The sequence below is a fragment of the Perca fluviatilis genome, chromosome 18, assembly GCF_010015445.1.
Source record: "Perca fluviatilis chromosome 18, GENO_Pfluv_1.0, whole genome shotgun sequence".
NCBI lineage: Eukaryota > Metazoa > Chordata > Actinopteri > Perciformes > Percidae > Perca > Perca fluviatilis.
In genome coordinates this window covers 25,887,896-25,904,993 of record NC_053129.1, presented here as the reverse complement: position 1 = coordinate 25,904,993, position 17,098 = coordinate 25,887,896, and the positions used below count along the sequence as shown (strand labels likewise).

The following is a 17,098-nucleotide window of genomic DNA, read 5'->3' as shown; positions in this document are numbered from 1 at the left end:
TTCTGGACAGGATTGTTTTGTGTATGTTTTTGTGAGGCCTTTATTGGCCAAATCATTATGGTGAAGGCTTTTTTTTTTTTTTACTCATCTTGTGACACAAATTTAGCCCACCCTCTCTCTCTCTCTCTCTCTCTCTCTCTCTCTCTCTCTCTCTCTCTCTCTCTCTCTCTCTCTCTCTCTCTCTCTCTCTCTCGTCTTACTGCCCCTTGAAGTCCACATATGTGAGTGTTGATGGCATGATGCGGTGAATGAATGTCTTGTTTTTTTTTCTTTTGTTACAGTGTTTGGGGTTTGATGTGACTGAATGGTTTAACTTGATGCCAAATGACTGAACTATCACTCTGCTCTTTCACCTCGACATGGGCTTTGTTTTAAAAAAAAGAAGGAAAGAAATGACAACTCTTTTCCCCTTTCTTTACGTTTCGATTGATTCATTTCCAAACATAGCTGTGCGTCAACATCTCAGCTTTCTTTTTAAACATGTTCTAATTGGGTTGCTGCCGTTATTTCCCCTGTCTTTTACCTTCACCTGGATGGGAAACCATTTAGCCAAAACAGACATTTACTTGAAGGGTTTGAAGATATACCAGCTGCTTGACTGCAGGAGGCGGCAATTACTGTATGAAGAATTGTGCTGCTGATCAGTGAGAAGTTTTCCCTGTGACTTTCCGATCAGCAAAAACAAATGCACAAATCCGAACTGATGGTGCAGATATGAGTTTAAGATATTCAGCTGTTTTTTTCAATCGGGCAGTCGGCACTATGCAAGTACGGGCGATGCATCCTCACACACCACCTATACTTAGCTGTTTGTACTTGGTCATTGTCATTGGTTTGTACTATGATAGTAGCAACTGTGTGAACAGTATAATCTGGTTTTTGTATCTTAGATCTTCCAGAACAACTGCTGTATGCTTGTGATTCATTTTGCCCCCACACACACACACACACACACACACACACACACACACACACACGCACACGCACACGCACATGCACGCACACTGCAAGATGTGACCCTTGCTGGGTGTAGATGAAGCTCAACACGACAACAGACGGAGACCAGTCAACAGAACGGGAGACCTGAATGACCCAACTGCACTTTGAACTTAACCTCCCTACCCTCCTTATTTCTTTTTGTATTTTTTTTGTTACATCCCTCTTCTGCTTTCTTTTAACGTTTGCATTTTGTTCTTGTCTTTCACATGTATTTAAAAAAAAAAAAAGATGCTTTAAGAAGAAAAAAAGAAATAATGAACCACTTAAGTTTTTATTTCTTCAGTACATCCTTGGAAACTAAGAGGTTTTTGTGCCAGTACCCTTTTTTTATTTTTATAAATGTTTTTGTCCCTGGAACTTCCTGTGTGTTCTTCTAAAGCCTTACCCCGTGTAAGTTGTTTCCATGGTGACTGGCTGACCTCTCTTCCTTGTTGTATCAAGGCTCGCCTTCTTTTTTGTGTGTGCGTGTGTGTGAGAGAGTGATAGTGAGGTGTGTGACAGTGAGTGTGAGTGTGTGTGTGATAGTGAGGTGTGTATGATAGTGAGGTGTGTGAGAGAGTGATAGTGAGGTGAGTGAGTGTGTGTGTGATAGTGAGGTGTGTGAGAGAGAGTGTGTGTGTGTGTGATAGGTGTGCGAGTGTGTGATAGTGAGGTGTGCAAGTGTGTGATAGTGAGGTGTGTGAGAGTGTGTGCGAGCGAGTGATATTGTTTCCAGACCTGGAACTAATACCATTTAAAAACCTTCATGTTTGCTAGCACAATAGCTCCCCATTCATCCTCAAACCCTAAAGGCAATCCAGGCAGGCAGAAGCAATCACAAAGTCTTTGGTGGGATTTGAATGCTATTTGAACCCAGATCTGTGTTGTATATTGTACATGATACACACTTTTGGACTCGTGTAAATTTGCATTAATTGCTGACTAACAGCGAAAGAATATTATATTTAATTCCTTCTCTCTTGGCTGTGGGATCCTAGATGTTTAACTGCATGGATGTACTGTATCTCTGCAGAGTCAACTAGCAGCTGTGTGATTTTTACACAAAAATAAAAACGGCACAATATTTTAAATGCTGCTCTCCTTTACTGACTTCTTTGTTCGAAGCCCTTAAAACATGTCTTCTCAAAACGCTTCTTTTTATGAGCAATGAGATACCACATGAACACAAGTTGGTGCCAAAGTTAGAACAGCTTTTGGATATTTTACACGAGAGATTTCCTTCTGTGCTGTTTTGTCTTTTTTTTAAAGTGGACCGGGCTAAGTTGAAAAAAAGTAGTTGTAGCCTATGTTATTTTCTTACAAGCGCACAGTCGATGAAGCAGATTACCTGAGTTTCTGACACTGAAATTTGTGATGTTTTTGCTTTACTAACTTAAACTGTGTTGCTTATTTAGTCACGGATAATAAATGTTGTATAAAAATACTTAAAAATAGAAGGAACAGCCAGGCACAATTGTTCGTTTAAAAAAATAATCTAAACCAAATTCTGTTTTTTCACAGCAATATCTTAGATAAGGGAAGAATTTAGTACCACAGTGACAACAGTCGTTTTTCACAGCAGACATTTTGACCATTTTGTTATAGTAGGAAAAGCACATGATAGCTGTATTCCACTTAATGGAGGTATTCATGCTGGCTCACTGGAAGAGCTTACTGGCACACTTAATGGAACTGAGCCATCAATGTTATGAATTGCCCCTGTGCTTTTCCTACTATGACAGGTCAAAATGTCTGCTGTAAAAAAATAAAAAAATGAAGATGCCAGGGAAGTGGCAAGAAAGCAGATGCTGCAAAATCTTTGACTAAAACTAGTCTAATTATTTATCAAGTTGTAGAGAAATCTCAAGCACCTGAACTTAATTTGGAGCTCCATCACACAAAGGTGAGAATATTTAAGTTAGAGATTTCAGTTTTGACCTTTTTAAAACCACGTTTTTGCTTTTTCGTTTTGGATATCTGTGTGGCCTAAAAGTCGATGAAATACATTTTATGGAACATCTAAAACGCACAATAAAATGTGCAAAAAGTCAAAGGATTTGAATCCTTTACAAGTCGATCCAAAATGTGTCTCAAAAGTTGCGTGTTCAACTGTTTCTACTGAAGCCATCTAAGACGTCAACTTAAAGCAACCGCCTGAACTCTTTTAAATTTAGTATTTCTACAAAGCATTTCTAATAATAAAATATCTTTTATTCTTGAGATTGCAAGATCCCTTTTTAATAGTCCAAAATCTTCATTTCGGCAGTTTGATAAATACAGTCCCTTGCCACCATTTTGTAGCATAGATGTATTTTGATTCCATACATGAGAAAAGCTTTGTTTGACAAAGGTGTTAATGCCTCTTAAATGCTTAAGTCAACTAACAAAATAATCCTAAATACTGAAAACTGTCAATAACACAAAGACACTGAATGGGTTTGAGCAGGTTTTTATTAGATCTGTATGCATTGCTTCATTGTTACTGTTGTACAGAGGGGCTCAAAGCAAACCTTAACATAATCAACTTCTTATTTCCTAACTTTAATCTCTCCAATCAGTGAATTTAACTCCTGCAAACCAACTCAACTCAGATAACAGATGATCACAGATCTGTAGAAGGGAAGTCACTTAAACCGCTTAAATTTACTCACTCTAAACTTTTACTTTAACCACAAATCTTTGCAACAAACCAAATCTCTATTTCATTGAACTGAGGTGGAGGAAATATCAGTTTAATCTGCATGTGTTAGAAAGTCTGAATGTAGAGAATAAACCCTTTTAGAGCCAATTACATATATTTTGGCTTTTAACAGAAACTCAAGCAGAAGTCCTATGGCTCCTTTTTTTGCAAAAGCCCAGCTCACATATGATACAAGGCCTGCTATCTACATCTACTGAATATCTTCTCTTACAGCAGGACAAAGAGCTCTAATGTAACAATATAAATATCTGAGGTTAAACTGTATCATTTGCAAAAGCAGGACTTGGAGGATTTACAACAGAATCAGTGTGTTGGCTTCAGGTTTTTTTCCCCCCGGGTGTGTTTTTGAGAAATTCAGAACATTCACTTGTCAGCAGACAGCGCAGGTTGGGACCTTATTTAACCACACTGTGAAAAAAAACAAAGAGAATGAGATCAGAGATTGTCAGTGATTCTTTTATATCCCATCGTCCTAAGAAAGTTATTTTTCATTCCATACGATCCATCTGGTGTTTTCCCACAATCTAAAGTCATATAAATAAGTTACAAGAAAACATACAAATGCTTAAAGCTATAGTGTGTAGTTTCTGTCTCCCCCATGAGGAATTCTAAGTAATGACAACAACACTGTCGGCGTGTCCACATGATACAAGCTTTAAGTGACAGCGCACAGTTCACACACAGTTCACACAGTTGCTAGTAGCCAAGGAGGACATGGAAGACCTGTAGCTTCATATTTACCGTACAGACAAGAGAATGGTATAAATCTCTCGGGAAGAAAGCAAATAAACGTGCATGCTAAAACCATTCTTTTTTAAATGTGGTTACATGTGCGCGACACTCACACGCTGGTTTCCTTGTAGCGGTCCAGAGCCTTCTGGGCCACCACCTCAGAGAACTTGGGGTCGGTCCAGGGGATGTCGCCCGGCACGCTAAAGGTCATGGGTGGATTGTCGAAGAGCTGCACAGACACGTCTGTTTCTCCAGGCTGCTTCTTCTCCCCCTCACTGGGCTTCTCTTCAGTGTCCCTGCTGTCCACCTGCAGTACAGGGACACTGCACATCTTAACAGCCGAAACATAGCTGCATTTCCAATACTGATATACTGTATGCTGTGCATATGCAGATAAACTGGCTTTTACTGCTCCAATTTTGGTCATTTGGATCTTTTCACTTTAGTTGCGTTATTGCTTTAACCGGTACAAAAAAAGAGAAGTAACTGTTGATAGCATAAAATCCAACTTGCGAGGTGTTCACCAAGGTAAAAGTAAGATTTCATTGTCTCTTTAAAAGAGGAACTTGCCATGATTTACAGGTAGCAAAGAAAGCAGGCATGTCACAAATAGACACTTAGACTTGCAATCATTTGAAATAACCACTTAGTCCCCAGAGTATGACTTAGTTTGTAGGAAAAATAGTTCAAATGGCTTTCCATACGGCGACGTAGGGCCGGTGGGCAAAGGCTCAATATACAACTTATTCCCGTCGCATTTTGATTGCATGGCCAAGACGTCATGGCGACGTATGGGTGCTTACTGGGACACTGTTCACAAAAAACATTTTCTGTAGCAGCTTGTTAGAAATTTACGCAAGAGGATTAGGGCCACATGTAAAAACATTTATTGAGTTCTGAGTTTAAAGTCAGAATTCTGACCTTTTATTCTCAGAATTCTGACTTTTTTTAAAAATTAAAAACAACCACAGAACTCATAAATTTTTTTAAAATGTGGCCCTAATCCTCTTCCATAGAAATTCATACAGTATGTTGTTGAAAACCCCATCACTGACTACAAAACTAACATAAAGTAAAAAAGATGTCCCAAGTGATAATGATATTGATTTCAGCTACAAATTGCCCCCCCCAGGTCTACGTACCGTCTGAACCCGGAAGATGTCGTCCTTGGTGTTGGTGTTGTTGGCCAGAGATGACACCCAGCCGAACTCTCTGTTGAGCAGGTCCAGGATGGAGGAGGTGTTGAACATCTTCTCCTCGAACGTCTTCAGGAGGCTGTTGTACTGCTGAGTGAAGCGCTCGGCCATGGCCAGCGCCTCCTCCAGCTCCTGCTTCAGCGGGCCCTCCAGAGGTCTCTTCCCGGAGCAGTCTGTGAAGGCAACATTATCACGGCGCTCGAGTGAGCTTAGAAAAATCATAAATTCATAAAAGTTAATTGGAAATTAATCAGAGCAGCATGGCGATATGTCAGGGGAAAAAAAAACTTTTTGGAGGTTTTACAAGTTGGGGATGCGGGGGTGGGGGGAGTAGAGACTTGATACCCTCCTGATAGTATATTGTTAGATTTCTCATTGAGGGGACACAGAGATTTCAGGCTACAGTGTTTATACCAACTTTATGAAGCATCCCTCTGAATGTGAAATCAGTATAAACCTTATTATATTTCCCAAATGTCCCAATATCTCAAATGTAGACGATGTTTATGCTGTCAGAGGAACAATAATATCATTAACACAAAGGAATAGATTACATAATTAAATCGCATTCATTTCAAGCCCTTCCTGTTTCCAACATTATCATGAATCCTTATGGTATTGCTTTAATAAAAAAAAATCTCTGGATCGTCATTAAGGTCTCCACCTCTGGTTTCCTGCATGAATGGACACAGCTGGAAATAATTTTGGCCACTTAACCTTTTGAACTGTTATGATTAGTTGTTTAATGACATCTTACATAATACATTTAATTAACAAGGATGTTATTCATATTTGATTCTGATTGTTATTTTTTTCCTCAGTATTTCTTGTCATTTGTTTCTTTTTGCAGCTTTACACATCTTACACAGTCTGTATCATCCTCATCATCTCTATTATCATACCTTTCTTGTACTTATCTTGGACTGATACTAAAAAAAAAGAATAAAACACTTCACCAGAGCGTTATCTTACCAATATGCTGGATCTCTTTGCATTTCTGACACTCTTCGCGGAACTTGAGGCAGCCGGCCGAGTTGCGGCGAATCTCTCTGCAGGTCATCCTGCCGTTGCCAAACGGTTTGGTGATGACCACGTCCTCGTTCACACTGCCGTCTGTGACCAGGCACAAACACAGAGTTTGGAAAAATTTTCTTTTTTCAAAAACAAAGTGATCATTCTAACTTTACATGCATGGTTTTAAATTAAAGGTGCCCTGCCATACAAAACCGTTTTTACTTGCATTTTTCGAAATATGTTAGGTCCATATGTGTTTGTGTTATGTTGTGAATGTGAAAATGAACTGCTACCTCCTCTGCCAGCTCTAGCCACTGAAAAGAAATAAGCAGAGAAATCAGGCCAATTACAAAAGCTGGTCAGTCTGACATCATATTGCCTGAGCTCATCACTATTCATGAACTTGCCCAGTTGGGCTGGGTAAAGGATTCTGACAGTCAGGCTCTCATTGGCTAGCTGTTAGCCAATCAGATTCAAACAGCTTAGCTTGTTGAATATTAATGAGAACTGGCAGAAATTGAGCTGAGTCTTCCTGCAGGCTTTCTATACCACGCTAGAATGGCTTGAAACAAGGTAACCAAGGCATTTTTTCCACAAAAAAATGTTGAGTCCATGGTAGAACTTCAGACATTACCACAAAGTAATGAAATACGTGTGGCAGGGCACCTTTAACTGAAAAACTCTGCAGGAACGCTGACTTTAATGGGACGGATTTTTTGCAGACAGTCACATGAAGTAACGTTTTAACCAATTTATCTACAGTTTGGAAACGGGTAGTTTCGGCCTCTTTTAAGCTCTTTGTTCTTTCATATTTATTTGAAAACTCACCTACTACAGTGCTAAATGTAAGACAAATTTTATAGCTGATACAGCAAATGCTATTAACAGACATTACCCTAACATGACCTGATCTTTGTAGCAGCAGTGTTTGCAGATGACTTTTAGTTTTCTGAATCTAAATCTCTCTTCTTCTCTTCTTCTTCTTTTTTTTTGTTTAAGTCTACTTCCTGTATAAGAAAATTTAAAAGTTTACCTAAAAAAGATCTTTTAGACTTATAATAACAGTCAAAAGACCAATAAACCACCTGCAAACCGCACAAAAGCTTTCTGAGTACTGTTGTAGTTGTGATTTAAGTAGAATATGTCAGAAAATGTACCTTCATTAGGAGCTGCGTCTGAGTCGATGTCCATCATGGAGCCCATAGAGCTGAAGAAGTTCCTGCTCATGTCCTTCATGGGGGAGAACAAATCCTGGAAGCCGTGGAACGGATTGTGGAAGAGAGAGTGAACGCTTCTGCTCCGGCGAGTGTACGGCCCCAGGAAGTTGGGAAAAAAGAACACTGGAGGGTTGTAGTGCACGTGATCAGCCACCTGAGACACGCCGACAACACACAGAGAGACAAGGCCTGTAAACGGAGTGCTCTGCAGTGAGTGCGCTGTTGTGTCTGTTTCACTAATGTTGACACATACAAATACCTGGGATTCAAGATCCATAATTAGGATTCACATTTGTACTTTTCTCTAAGTAAAGTTTAAATGGCCTTTACTTGTAACAGAGTATTTCTACACTGTGGTATTGCTACTTTTACTTAATTCAAATATTCAATTTTATTGTCCTTGACACAATGTGCAGGCACATATGTAACAAAATATAGGTCATTGCCTTTCAAAAAACAGTGCACATACACAGTAGATTTAAAAAAAACACTAACATTATCAACAGTAGTTACAGACTACAGAATTATTGCAAATTACATTGTATTATAAACGTGCAACTTTTCAAAATGTACTTGTGCCGATGGCATAGCATATGGAAATATAAGCATATAAATGTGCCAATGGCATTGTAAACATGGCAGAGAATCATTAACGTGCAGTAACAGGAGGAGGAAGGGGCAGAGGGGAGGGATCTGGGTGAGATTTTGATGGGTAAATAAATATCTGAATAATCTTTCCACCACTATTTATAATAACCTGCAAAACGCACTGAAGGTAGATTATTTATTCTGTACAGAGATTCTAAAGCTTTTAATTATCAGACGTTTTTTATGACTTGTTAATTCTGTTAAATATTGTTGCTGCTTCAATGATGATCGTCTGAATTTATATATATCATTTATATATTATTTAGGTTGTCTCTATTTAGGGTAAAAGAGATCCTCAATGAGGTGATTTGATTTAATCTCAGTGTACTGTATTCCCCTAATGTTAAAGTTAGTTTAGTTTATCACTCATATACGTACACAAGCAAATTAGTATCTCTGTGTCCAGTGTTTACCTCTCTGGTCTAACAGGTCAACCCTACCTTCATGCTGTCTGAAAATATGCTGTCCACGCCGTCGGCCATCTCGGAGTATTTTTCCTCCAGGTTCCTGAGCTCTTTGCTCTGCCGCTGCCCCTCTTGCTGCAGGACGTCTATATTCTCCCCGTTGATCCAGATGGAGAAGGGAGACGTTCTGTTGAGCACCTCCTCCAGCTGCAGGTAAAAGGACAACTTTTGATTTTGAATCTCAAATATTTCTACTTTTTAGCTGACTGATCAGTAGATGGAAAAAGAGAGAGACGGGATGGGTAAGAGTGTTGTGGTAGGACAGACTATTGTTTTTGTGTTTGTAGTAGCAGTATCTGGATTTGTGCCACGCAACATCCTTACATTTTACTATTTACATGCCACTGAAATTCCAAAGTATTTGCTATGTTATGCTTGTCAAGAGAAGACACTGACACTTTTATTTGTATCTAGAGATACTACTCATAATTTGGTAAATGGTGCACACTACATACTTACATACTCAAAGAAAAGTTGCATTAGAGTCACTTTAGTTTAAGGGGTCCCTATGAATACCCAGCAGTATTGATTGATTCTCCAACCCATATGTAATCAATGACTTTTTAGTTATGCCGTCAGGCCGGTGCTATTATGTTCCTGCACGGAAAACTAATTGGTATGCAAATTATTTCATTCCTTCAGCCATTAGGCCACTGAACACAAACTGTTGATCTGATCTATGCTCTTGTTGTCACTGGCATGTTGATGTGGATGCTGATTGTTGTCGTTACTCTTGTACTTATTTATTACATGGATGGGCTAGACCGTACAAATGAAGTGCCCCTTGGGGACTAAAAAAGTTTCCTGAATCTGAAACTGCATTATATCCATTATAAAAGATGGCATTGACAGGCTAATACCTGGATTATAATCACAGCCCCGTATATATAATCTAGTATGAGTACATGTATGTGTACATGCGATGGTCTGACCTGGCGTCCCACCAGTCCAGATCCACTGCTGCAGGTTCGGGAGTAGTATTTAACGCAGGTGTTCTTCAGGCAGGGCTTACACTCCTCCCACAGGGCCGTCATGGTCTCGTTACAAACCTCCTCTTCCTGCTCCAGCTTGGCCTCCTTCTCCTTAGCCACGCGCAACGCTTCCTGTCCAGAAACAGAAACAAAGACTTCAAGAGGCAAGCTTTTATTTTGGTGGGATCCTTAGGACTTAGTGGTTATTACCAGTTATTATCGTTGCATCATGTTTTCTAGGGATCTGTATTGGCAGATTTTAAACCCTTATTCACTTCAGATATTGTTGTACAGCCTAAAGAGCTTGTCTTTTTTTGTTTGCCGTGTGAAAGTGTTTAACTGTTGCTTCCCGGCAAATGTTATTGGAAGTGAAGCCGTGGGATTCAGCCTTCAACTCTTGATTCCCAGCAGACAGAGGCAAGTGTTGATTAAAAGACACCTGCGAAACCTGAGCAATAAGGGATGTTTGTCTGTGTAAGTGCCAGCATCTGAACTTCAGTATCTCTCAGCCGAGCGAGCTCAGTGGTCCATCTGCCAATGTTTGACCTAACACTGCAATAAAGCTCTGAAAGACAACTTGCTCTTCGGGAATTCATCTTTAAAGTGCCACCACAGATCACATTTCAGTAAGTTTGAGATTCTGTTAGGTTAGAACAAAATGATTCTAAGATAATTATGTATATTTTGCTTTTATTTGTTTGAGTGAAAGACACTTCTTACTACAACTGGTTAACCAAACACTAAAAACTGGATAACACCCTGATGGTCTTTCTTGTTCTATGTCGCCAAGAAAGTGGGTACCGTACTCAAAAAATGAAAGATATAACATTTCTTCCAGTTGCTTTGCTGTAATTTCCCATTTTGGGATCAATAGAAATCTATCTATCTATCTTTATAAAAAGGTATATACGACTGGATGTAGCACTTTGCTGTGACTTTACAGTCACTCTGCTTTGTCAAAAAAAAAACATTAATTCTTCTACAATCAGCTCTACCGGGACAAATTAAGCCTAATTATTTTCCTGTGGATCATATTTTAACACTTACTGTCTATGTATGACAATTACTATCTGGCATCAGTGCTGATACTTGGGACAAAACGCATCGTCAGTCATGTTTCTACCTCTTTCTGCTCCTTTGTTTTCTCCAGGGCATCCAGAAACTTCTGGTGTTCCTCTGAAGATTTCTGCATCACGCTCTTCATCTCCTTCACTCCGTTAACGGCGTTTTCAATCTGTTTATCCAGATACTTTTCTCCCAGGAGTGAGATCTCTGCAAAAAAAAAGTAGCACATATTAATTTAATGCAGATCTTCTTCTTCTGTAACAGACTTGCATTTCTGCCCTCTTTGACCAAAATGATAATGTAAGTAAATTGAACAAATATGTGGGTAAGATATTTTTGTTGTGTGTTTTTTTTTTTGGTTTAACTTGACTCATATGTAATATTATTTGTAAGAAAATGCCCTTTTACTTCTTTCTGCGCCCTCTGATACTGCCACATCCCCTAATTTCCATTTTAGGCATTTTCATACACACATGAAAGGAATAACACTTGCACTTTAGGGTATTCATCTTTTATTTCGTAAAAGCTTTATTCATTTCTAAAAGTTTGAGTTGTTTTAAAGGACCAGTCCAATCAAATTGCAAATGTATTGTTTTCTTTATTCAATATTTTGTATTTACTTATGATATCTATATATATATATATATTAAGTAGCCTACTGTAACTTTAGTTTGTAGTTATCCAGGCTTTTAGAAAAAAAAACAGCTGCTTGTTATTTAAAGACTCTGGATAATGCACAGACTTCACTTTGTACAGCTTTTACTGAGAAATAAAACAAAAATAATAACAAAAATGAAAAATACTCAAACACAAAAAATGTTGTTTGTAAATTTGGGTGAACTTATGTTTTCTGATGCAGGTGCGGAGAGACACTTACGGGTAAGATCTTCTTTTGATGGAAGGAGGATACAGTTGGCTGAGGCCAGAAGAAGAGCCACCACGGCCAGAAACTTGGACCCCTTCTTCTTCATCATCATCATCATCATTAACATCCTCTCTGACTCTCACAGGGCCAGCGGGCAATGATGAAAAAAACAACTGAAAAACATCCAGCATGAATGAACAGATTTAAATTCCTGACTGTTGGGATGTTGTTGTTATGCCCCTCCATTCTCCTCTAGAGGGCGACACAAGCTGTAAAGAAACCAGAGACCTACGCAGTGGAAAATAACCATCACTGCTCAGCAGTTTTCCGCCCTTACACAGCAAAACATAAAAATAACAGCTCTGATCAACACTTATGAATAATTCAAAGGGATGTCTGCTTTATGATCATTTCCCTCGTCTCTTGTTTCATTCGCTAAAAATCATCAGCAAGGACATTATCACCAAACTGACCTCAGACCAGTGTTTCCTGTGACTTTGACCAACTGTGCATTATATAAAGAGAACAGCGGGCCCTTTCTCTGTTTACCCATTTTTTTCTACTAGCGTGTGCTTGGTCAGCTGCCCGTATATTCAACAATGACAGCTTCAACAGAGACCGACTGTAGCTTTTCTTTTTTTTTATTCCCGTTCTCGCACACACACACAAGAAATAGACAGAGAGAGAAAGTCATCAGACAGATGGACCGGCCTTCTCTCCTCTCTCTGCAGCTTTCCCCAGGCAGTATACACCTCTCAGTCTCTGCGAGTCGACTCTCTGTTGATTATTTCTGCAGCCAGATATAATCCTCCCTTTTCCTCTAAAAACGCAGCACGGCGATGTCATCCTGCACCAATCCATACGGCCTTCTTTTCTTATTGTTAAGCAGTTAGATTGTTTGGTGACACTTTACTTGAAGGTATCTACATAAGAGTGACATGAAACTGTCATGAACACATGACACTGTCATGACACAGTCATGATACATTAACCCTAACCCTAACTCTAACCCTAACCCTAGCTTGTCATGACAAAAAAACGAATTACACTTACTAAAAGAAGCGTTATGTCATAAGCGTTATGTCATAAACGTTTACGACTTGTTTATAAGGTTTATGACATGTTCATGACAGTGTCATGTCACTCTTATGTAGATACCTTCGAGTAAAGTGTAACCGATTGTTCATTTGTTTATTTATGTTATCATCTCTTTTACATTTATTGTTTATTTCCTTTTAATATGTTTATGTTGATGTATGCACCATCCACGTGTTACTTATTTGGCAACTGATTCTGAAATGCACCAATCTTTTTGCCATTGTTTTATTTTATTATTATTATTGTTTTAACGTGCATAAGACCATGAAAAGCATAGAGTGGGGAAAGTGAATAACACTTGGTTCATTATACTGTATAGCCAAAAGTATGCGGACACCTGAACATTACACCCTTACAGTATGCAATTGTTGCATCTCATTCTAAAACCATGGGGCATGCTGCGATAACAGCCTCCGCTGTTCTGGTTTCAGGCTTTCCACCACATTCTGAAAGCTGGCTGCAGGGGTTTGCTACCATTCAGCCACAAGAGCGTTGGAGGGGTCGGCCTGGTTCGCAGTTGGCGTTCCAGTTTGTATCCCAAAAGGTGTTGGATGGGGTTGAGGTCAGGGCTCTGTACAGGACAGTTACCGCGGACCTCACTGTGATTTTTTTTTTTTTTTTTTAGCCACATGGGACACAGCAGAAACAAGCTCTTACTGTAACACACAACACTGACATTGTATTAAGATTAAGTTGATATGGGGAACCTTTTAGCAAACGGTTGCTTATTTACACATCCAGCAGTTACAGAGCAACATAATCATTCATTTAGAGTTGTGTTTCTGGCGAACGTAAGTCCAATATTCACTCTCCTGTCAGCTCTGTTTTTGGTCTCTGCCAACTCCTGAGGGGAACAGCAGGCTCTGTCAGGCTGCTAAATGCTCCACTATGTTCACCATAGTCGCTGACTTTGTCTGTCAGCTGTTTGGTGTTGAGCAGGTAGCGTCTAAAGTGGCTTTATTAGAGCTTTGAGACTGAACCAAAACAGTAAACTTGCGGGCTGGAAAACATCCACTTATGTTTGACCAGATAGTGTTGAGTTAGGCGTAGCTCATTATATTGTTCAAGCTAAGAGGGATATTGACCCATATAATAACAGGTTATTGGTTTAATGTCCGATCTCTATGTTTGTGAAATGTTAAAAATAAAAAGTACTGAAGACAAAATATATCTTATGCAACTTTGTTTTTCAGATTCATCCCCTGCTCAGTGATGTTTGTGCTCACCCACCGTCTCCTGTTCCTATGGAAACAAGCAAAGTACAGTATGCACAGCATGTCCATTCAACACAAAAGATGTGTAACTTTTACGTGTATTTGTTACTTGACCTATTAACATACAAGTTCCCGACTTTGTTTTATCTTATTCCACACTGTCTGACATTATCACACATAAGTATATTCAGAATCGTCCTCTTCAATCTTTACATTGAAGCTCTACGATTTTTACACATAAAGACTTTTTATAGCTGCACCATTCTGGTTGTTTTTTTGCATCAATGCATCATTTAATAATAAATTATTATTATAAATTTCAGCCTGACATATTCGGCATCTTTGGAAACGTTTGGATCCCTCGAAATCCCTTAAAACTGTGGGTTTGAACAATTGATTTTCTCAGCTTTCAGATAAATCTAGTAGCAACTGTTAGCAATATTATAAGGAAGATGAATTCAATTTAATGATGGGTATAACCTCTTTGAATCTCTGTCCTGTTAATCTGCAGTAAAAAACCAAAACAAAAAGGACTGGATGCCCATCTGGGGGCTAAAAATAAACGTCCCACTTTCTCCTCTCTATAAAAGCTTGTGTGCTCGTGTTTAACACGTACTGTGCGGCAAACTGCATCTGCTTACACAAGGAGGTCGTTATTCATGTGACAATAAGCCTCTTGCTGTAATTACATCACAGATGTTACTGGAAGGTCTACAAACATGGGGGCGGACTGTGACCGGTAAGACCTTTTTTATGAGAAAAAAAACAACCAGAATGAGTAAGACTTGAGGTGCAGGGGGAGAAAAGAATGAGCAATGCATTAAAAAAAAAAAAAACAGACACACACAAAGACAGAGCCAGTTAAACAGTCAGAGAAAGGTTGACAGAGAGAAAGTTAAAGAAATGGAGAGAAAGAAGAAATAAGCAGCTGCGAGGATCCTGTTACACAACTCAAAGAATGCAAACCAACCCACCGTCCAGATGTTGCCTGCAGTGCCTTTCTAGAAAGTTCAGTTTCAGCTTCATAAAGTCAAATACAGTAAAACATCTGCATCGGACGCTGTCCATGTCTAAAACCATATTACTGTTCTGAATCGTATTAATATTGTATTTCTATATTATTATCTTCCATTTCTATTCAGTATACATTTCATAGCGTTGTATATGTGTGTGTATATTACACATAATGCACATATTATATACAGTTTAAGACAAAGCTGAAACGTTTTGTGGATGAATTGCTTAAAATTTATTGGAAAGGATTTTGATAATTAATTTATCATTTTTAAGAAAAAATCTCAAAACTTCACTGGCTCCAGCTGTTCTGATTCCAGATGTCAACACTTTGTTTTCTTGATTGTTTCCTGATAATTCTTGTAATATCTTTGAGTTTGGGACAGTTGGTCGAACAAAACATCAAGACGTGCCCTTGGCCTCAGGGAAACGATAGTTTAATAACTGACATTTTATAAATCAAACAATTAATCGATTGATTGTGGAAATAAGCATTTGTTGCAACCATACTCTGATATATTATTATGCATGTTTTATTTATTATTCATACTTATATTAGGCTATTGTTTATGCATCATGGCTGCCAGGAAGTATTTGTGCAATTCACTGATGTAGTCTGAAGTACCGTATGTATATATTGTAATTTATATAGCTTTTTAAATGTAATTTGTTGAGGAACATTTTTTTTTAGTCTAATCTGGATCATCTGAGCACCATTTACAACAAATGGGACACTGGCACGTGTGGCCTAATTTTGGTCTCAGTGTTTGGGGATTTCTGCACCCAAAGGACTTATTTTTCATGTGCTTATGGAGAAATTAGGGTCAGTTTAAACTAGAAAATGAACAAAAAAATTCAATTTTTAGAACTGTCAAAATTGCAAAAAGCTATACTACAGTAGCCTATATTTGGATTAGAATATTGAGAATGTGAATGTGAATGCTGTTTCACTGCCAAAATGTTCTTTTAAAACCCTGTATTCCTTCACTCAATTATCAAAAGTTCACAATCAAATGGCATGTTTATATTACAGTTAGGATTGCTGCTGGGTGTGCCTAGCCTAAAGTGCATTAAAGTGAACCAACCACAATGTGATGTCATCTAACCTAATCCAGTTGTTTTGATCCAAAGATGAAGGTCACACCCATGAGTAAGCAAAACAAAAATGGCCTTGTCAGCCACGAATAAGTCATCATAAAGAAAAAAACTGAAGGGACCAGATTAAAAAAAAAAATAGAATAAAAACATATAGCCGAATTAATGTTAGGAAATGTCGACATTTCATAAGGTTAACCTGGAAAATGCATTGCATTCTATTCTATTCTGAACTGTCAAAATAACATCATCACAACTTGCCTTTGAAGAGACTATTTTCCTCTGCATCACCCAGCTGCAGACTCTCAAAAAATAAAAGCCCCTCTGACTCACCTCTGTTTGTTTCCTGAGACTCCAGACCGTCTGAAGCTGCTCCAGTCTCTCTGCTGCTCGTATTTATACCAGCGGATAACTGGGACGGTGCAGACATGTGGTTCATGCTGCCCGCCGCCGCTACAGTCAAGCCACAGCAAAAAAAGACAACTTCCTGTATTACCCTTCAAAATAAATCGCTATTATGAACGTTTCTTCCAAAGTTTGGACAGAAATTGCCATATAGGGGGAAATGAATTGAGTAGGTTATCTTAAATTATCTTATCTTTTCTTATCTTAGCTAGTGTTAGTAGCAAAAAGTACTGCTTTAGTGCTACTGAGTAACTTTGAAATTATTTTATTTTTTGGATGAATGCATTTCAGAAAAGAAAACACCCTCAGTTACTGCTGTTTTTTTTATAATTATTCTACCTTTTAATGTAAGTGTAGTTTTAAAATATTTTTTTAATTCTTGTCAAGTGCCCTGAGACTAATGTGGGAAGACAACAATAAG

At 38.5% G+C, this 17,098-nt stretch overlaps 1 protein-coding gene across 2 annotated transcripts; it reads right to left on the bottom strand.

The window, feature by feature from the left end:
- Nucleotides 1-3,411: 3,411 nt before the first annotated feature.
- clu (clusterin) lies at nucleotides 3,412-16,725 on the bottom strand. Of its 2 annotated transcripts, XM_039781267.1 has the most exons (11): nucleotides 16,606-16,725; nucleotides 11,864-12,024; nucleotides 11,045-11,193; nucleotides 9,883-10,053; nucleotides 8,927-9,097; nucleotides 7,779-7,992; nucleotides 6,915-6,935; nucleotides 6,580-6,720; nucleotides 5,554-5,780; nucleotides 4,525-4,718; nucleotides 3,412-4,087 (listed from the first exon to the last, which is right to left on the bottom strand). In XM_039781267.1, exons 2-11 carry the CDS (start codon nucleotides 11,976-11,978, stop codon nucleotides 4,075-4,077), a joined length of 1,416 nt encoding a protein of 471 aa, XP_039637201.1. In that variant the 5' UTR covers nucleotides 11,979-12,024; nucleotides 16,606-16,725; the 3' UTR covers nucleotides 3,412-4,074. The 2 variants fall into 2 exon arrangements, with proteins under 2 accessions (XP_039637201.1, XP_039637202.1); XM_039781268.1 differs by lacking the exon at nucleotides 6,915-6,935.
- Nucleotides 16,726-17,098: the final 373 nt, after the last annotated feature.

Coding starts and splice junctions, on each gene's coding strand:
- clu (XM_039781267.1), bottom strand. CDS start 11,978: ATGTTAATGATGATGATGATGATGAAGAAGAAGGGGTCCAAGTTTCTG. Junction 10,054..11,044: donor AAACAAAGGAGCAGAAAGAG/GTAGAAACATGA, acceptor GTTTCTGGACAG/GAAGCGTTGCGCGTGGCTAA. Junction 9,098..9,882: donor CTGGACTGGTGGGACGCCAG/GTCAGACCATCG, acceptor TTTTACCTGCAG/CTGGAGGAGGTGCTCAACAG.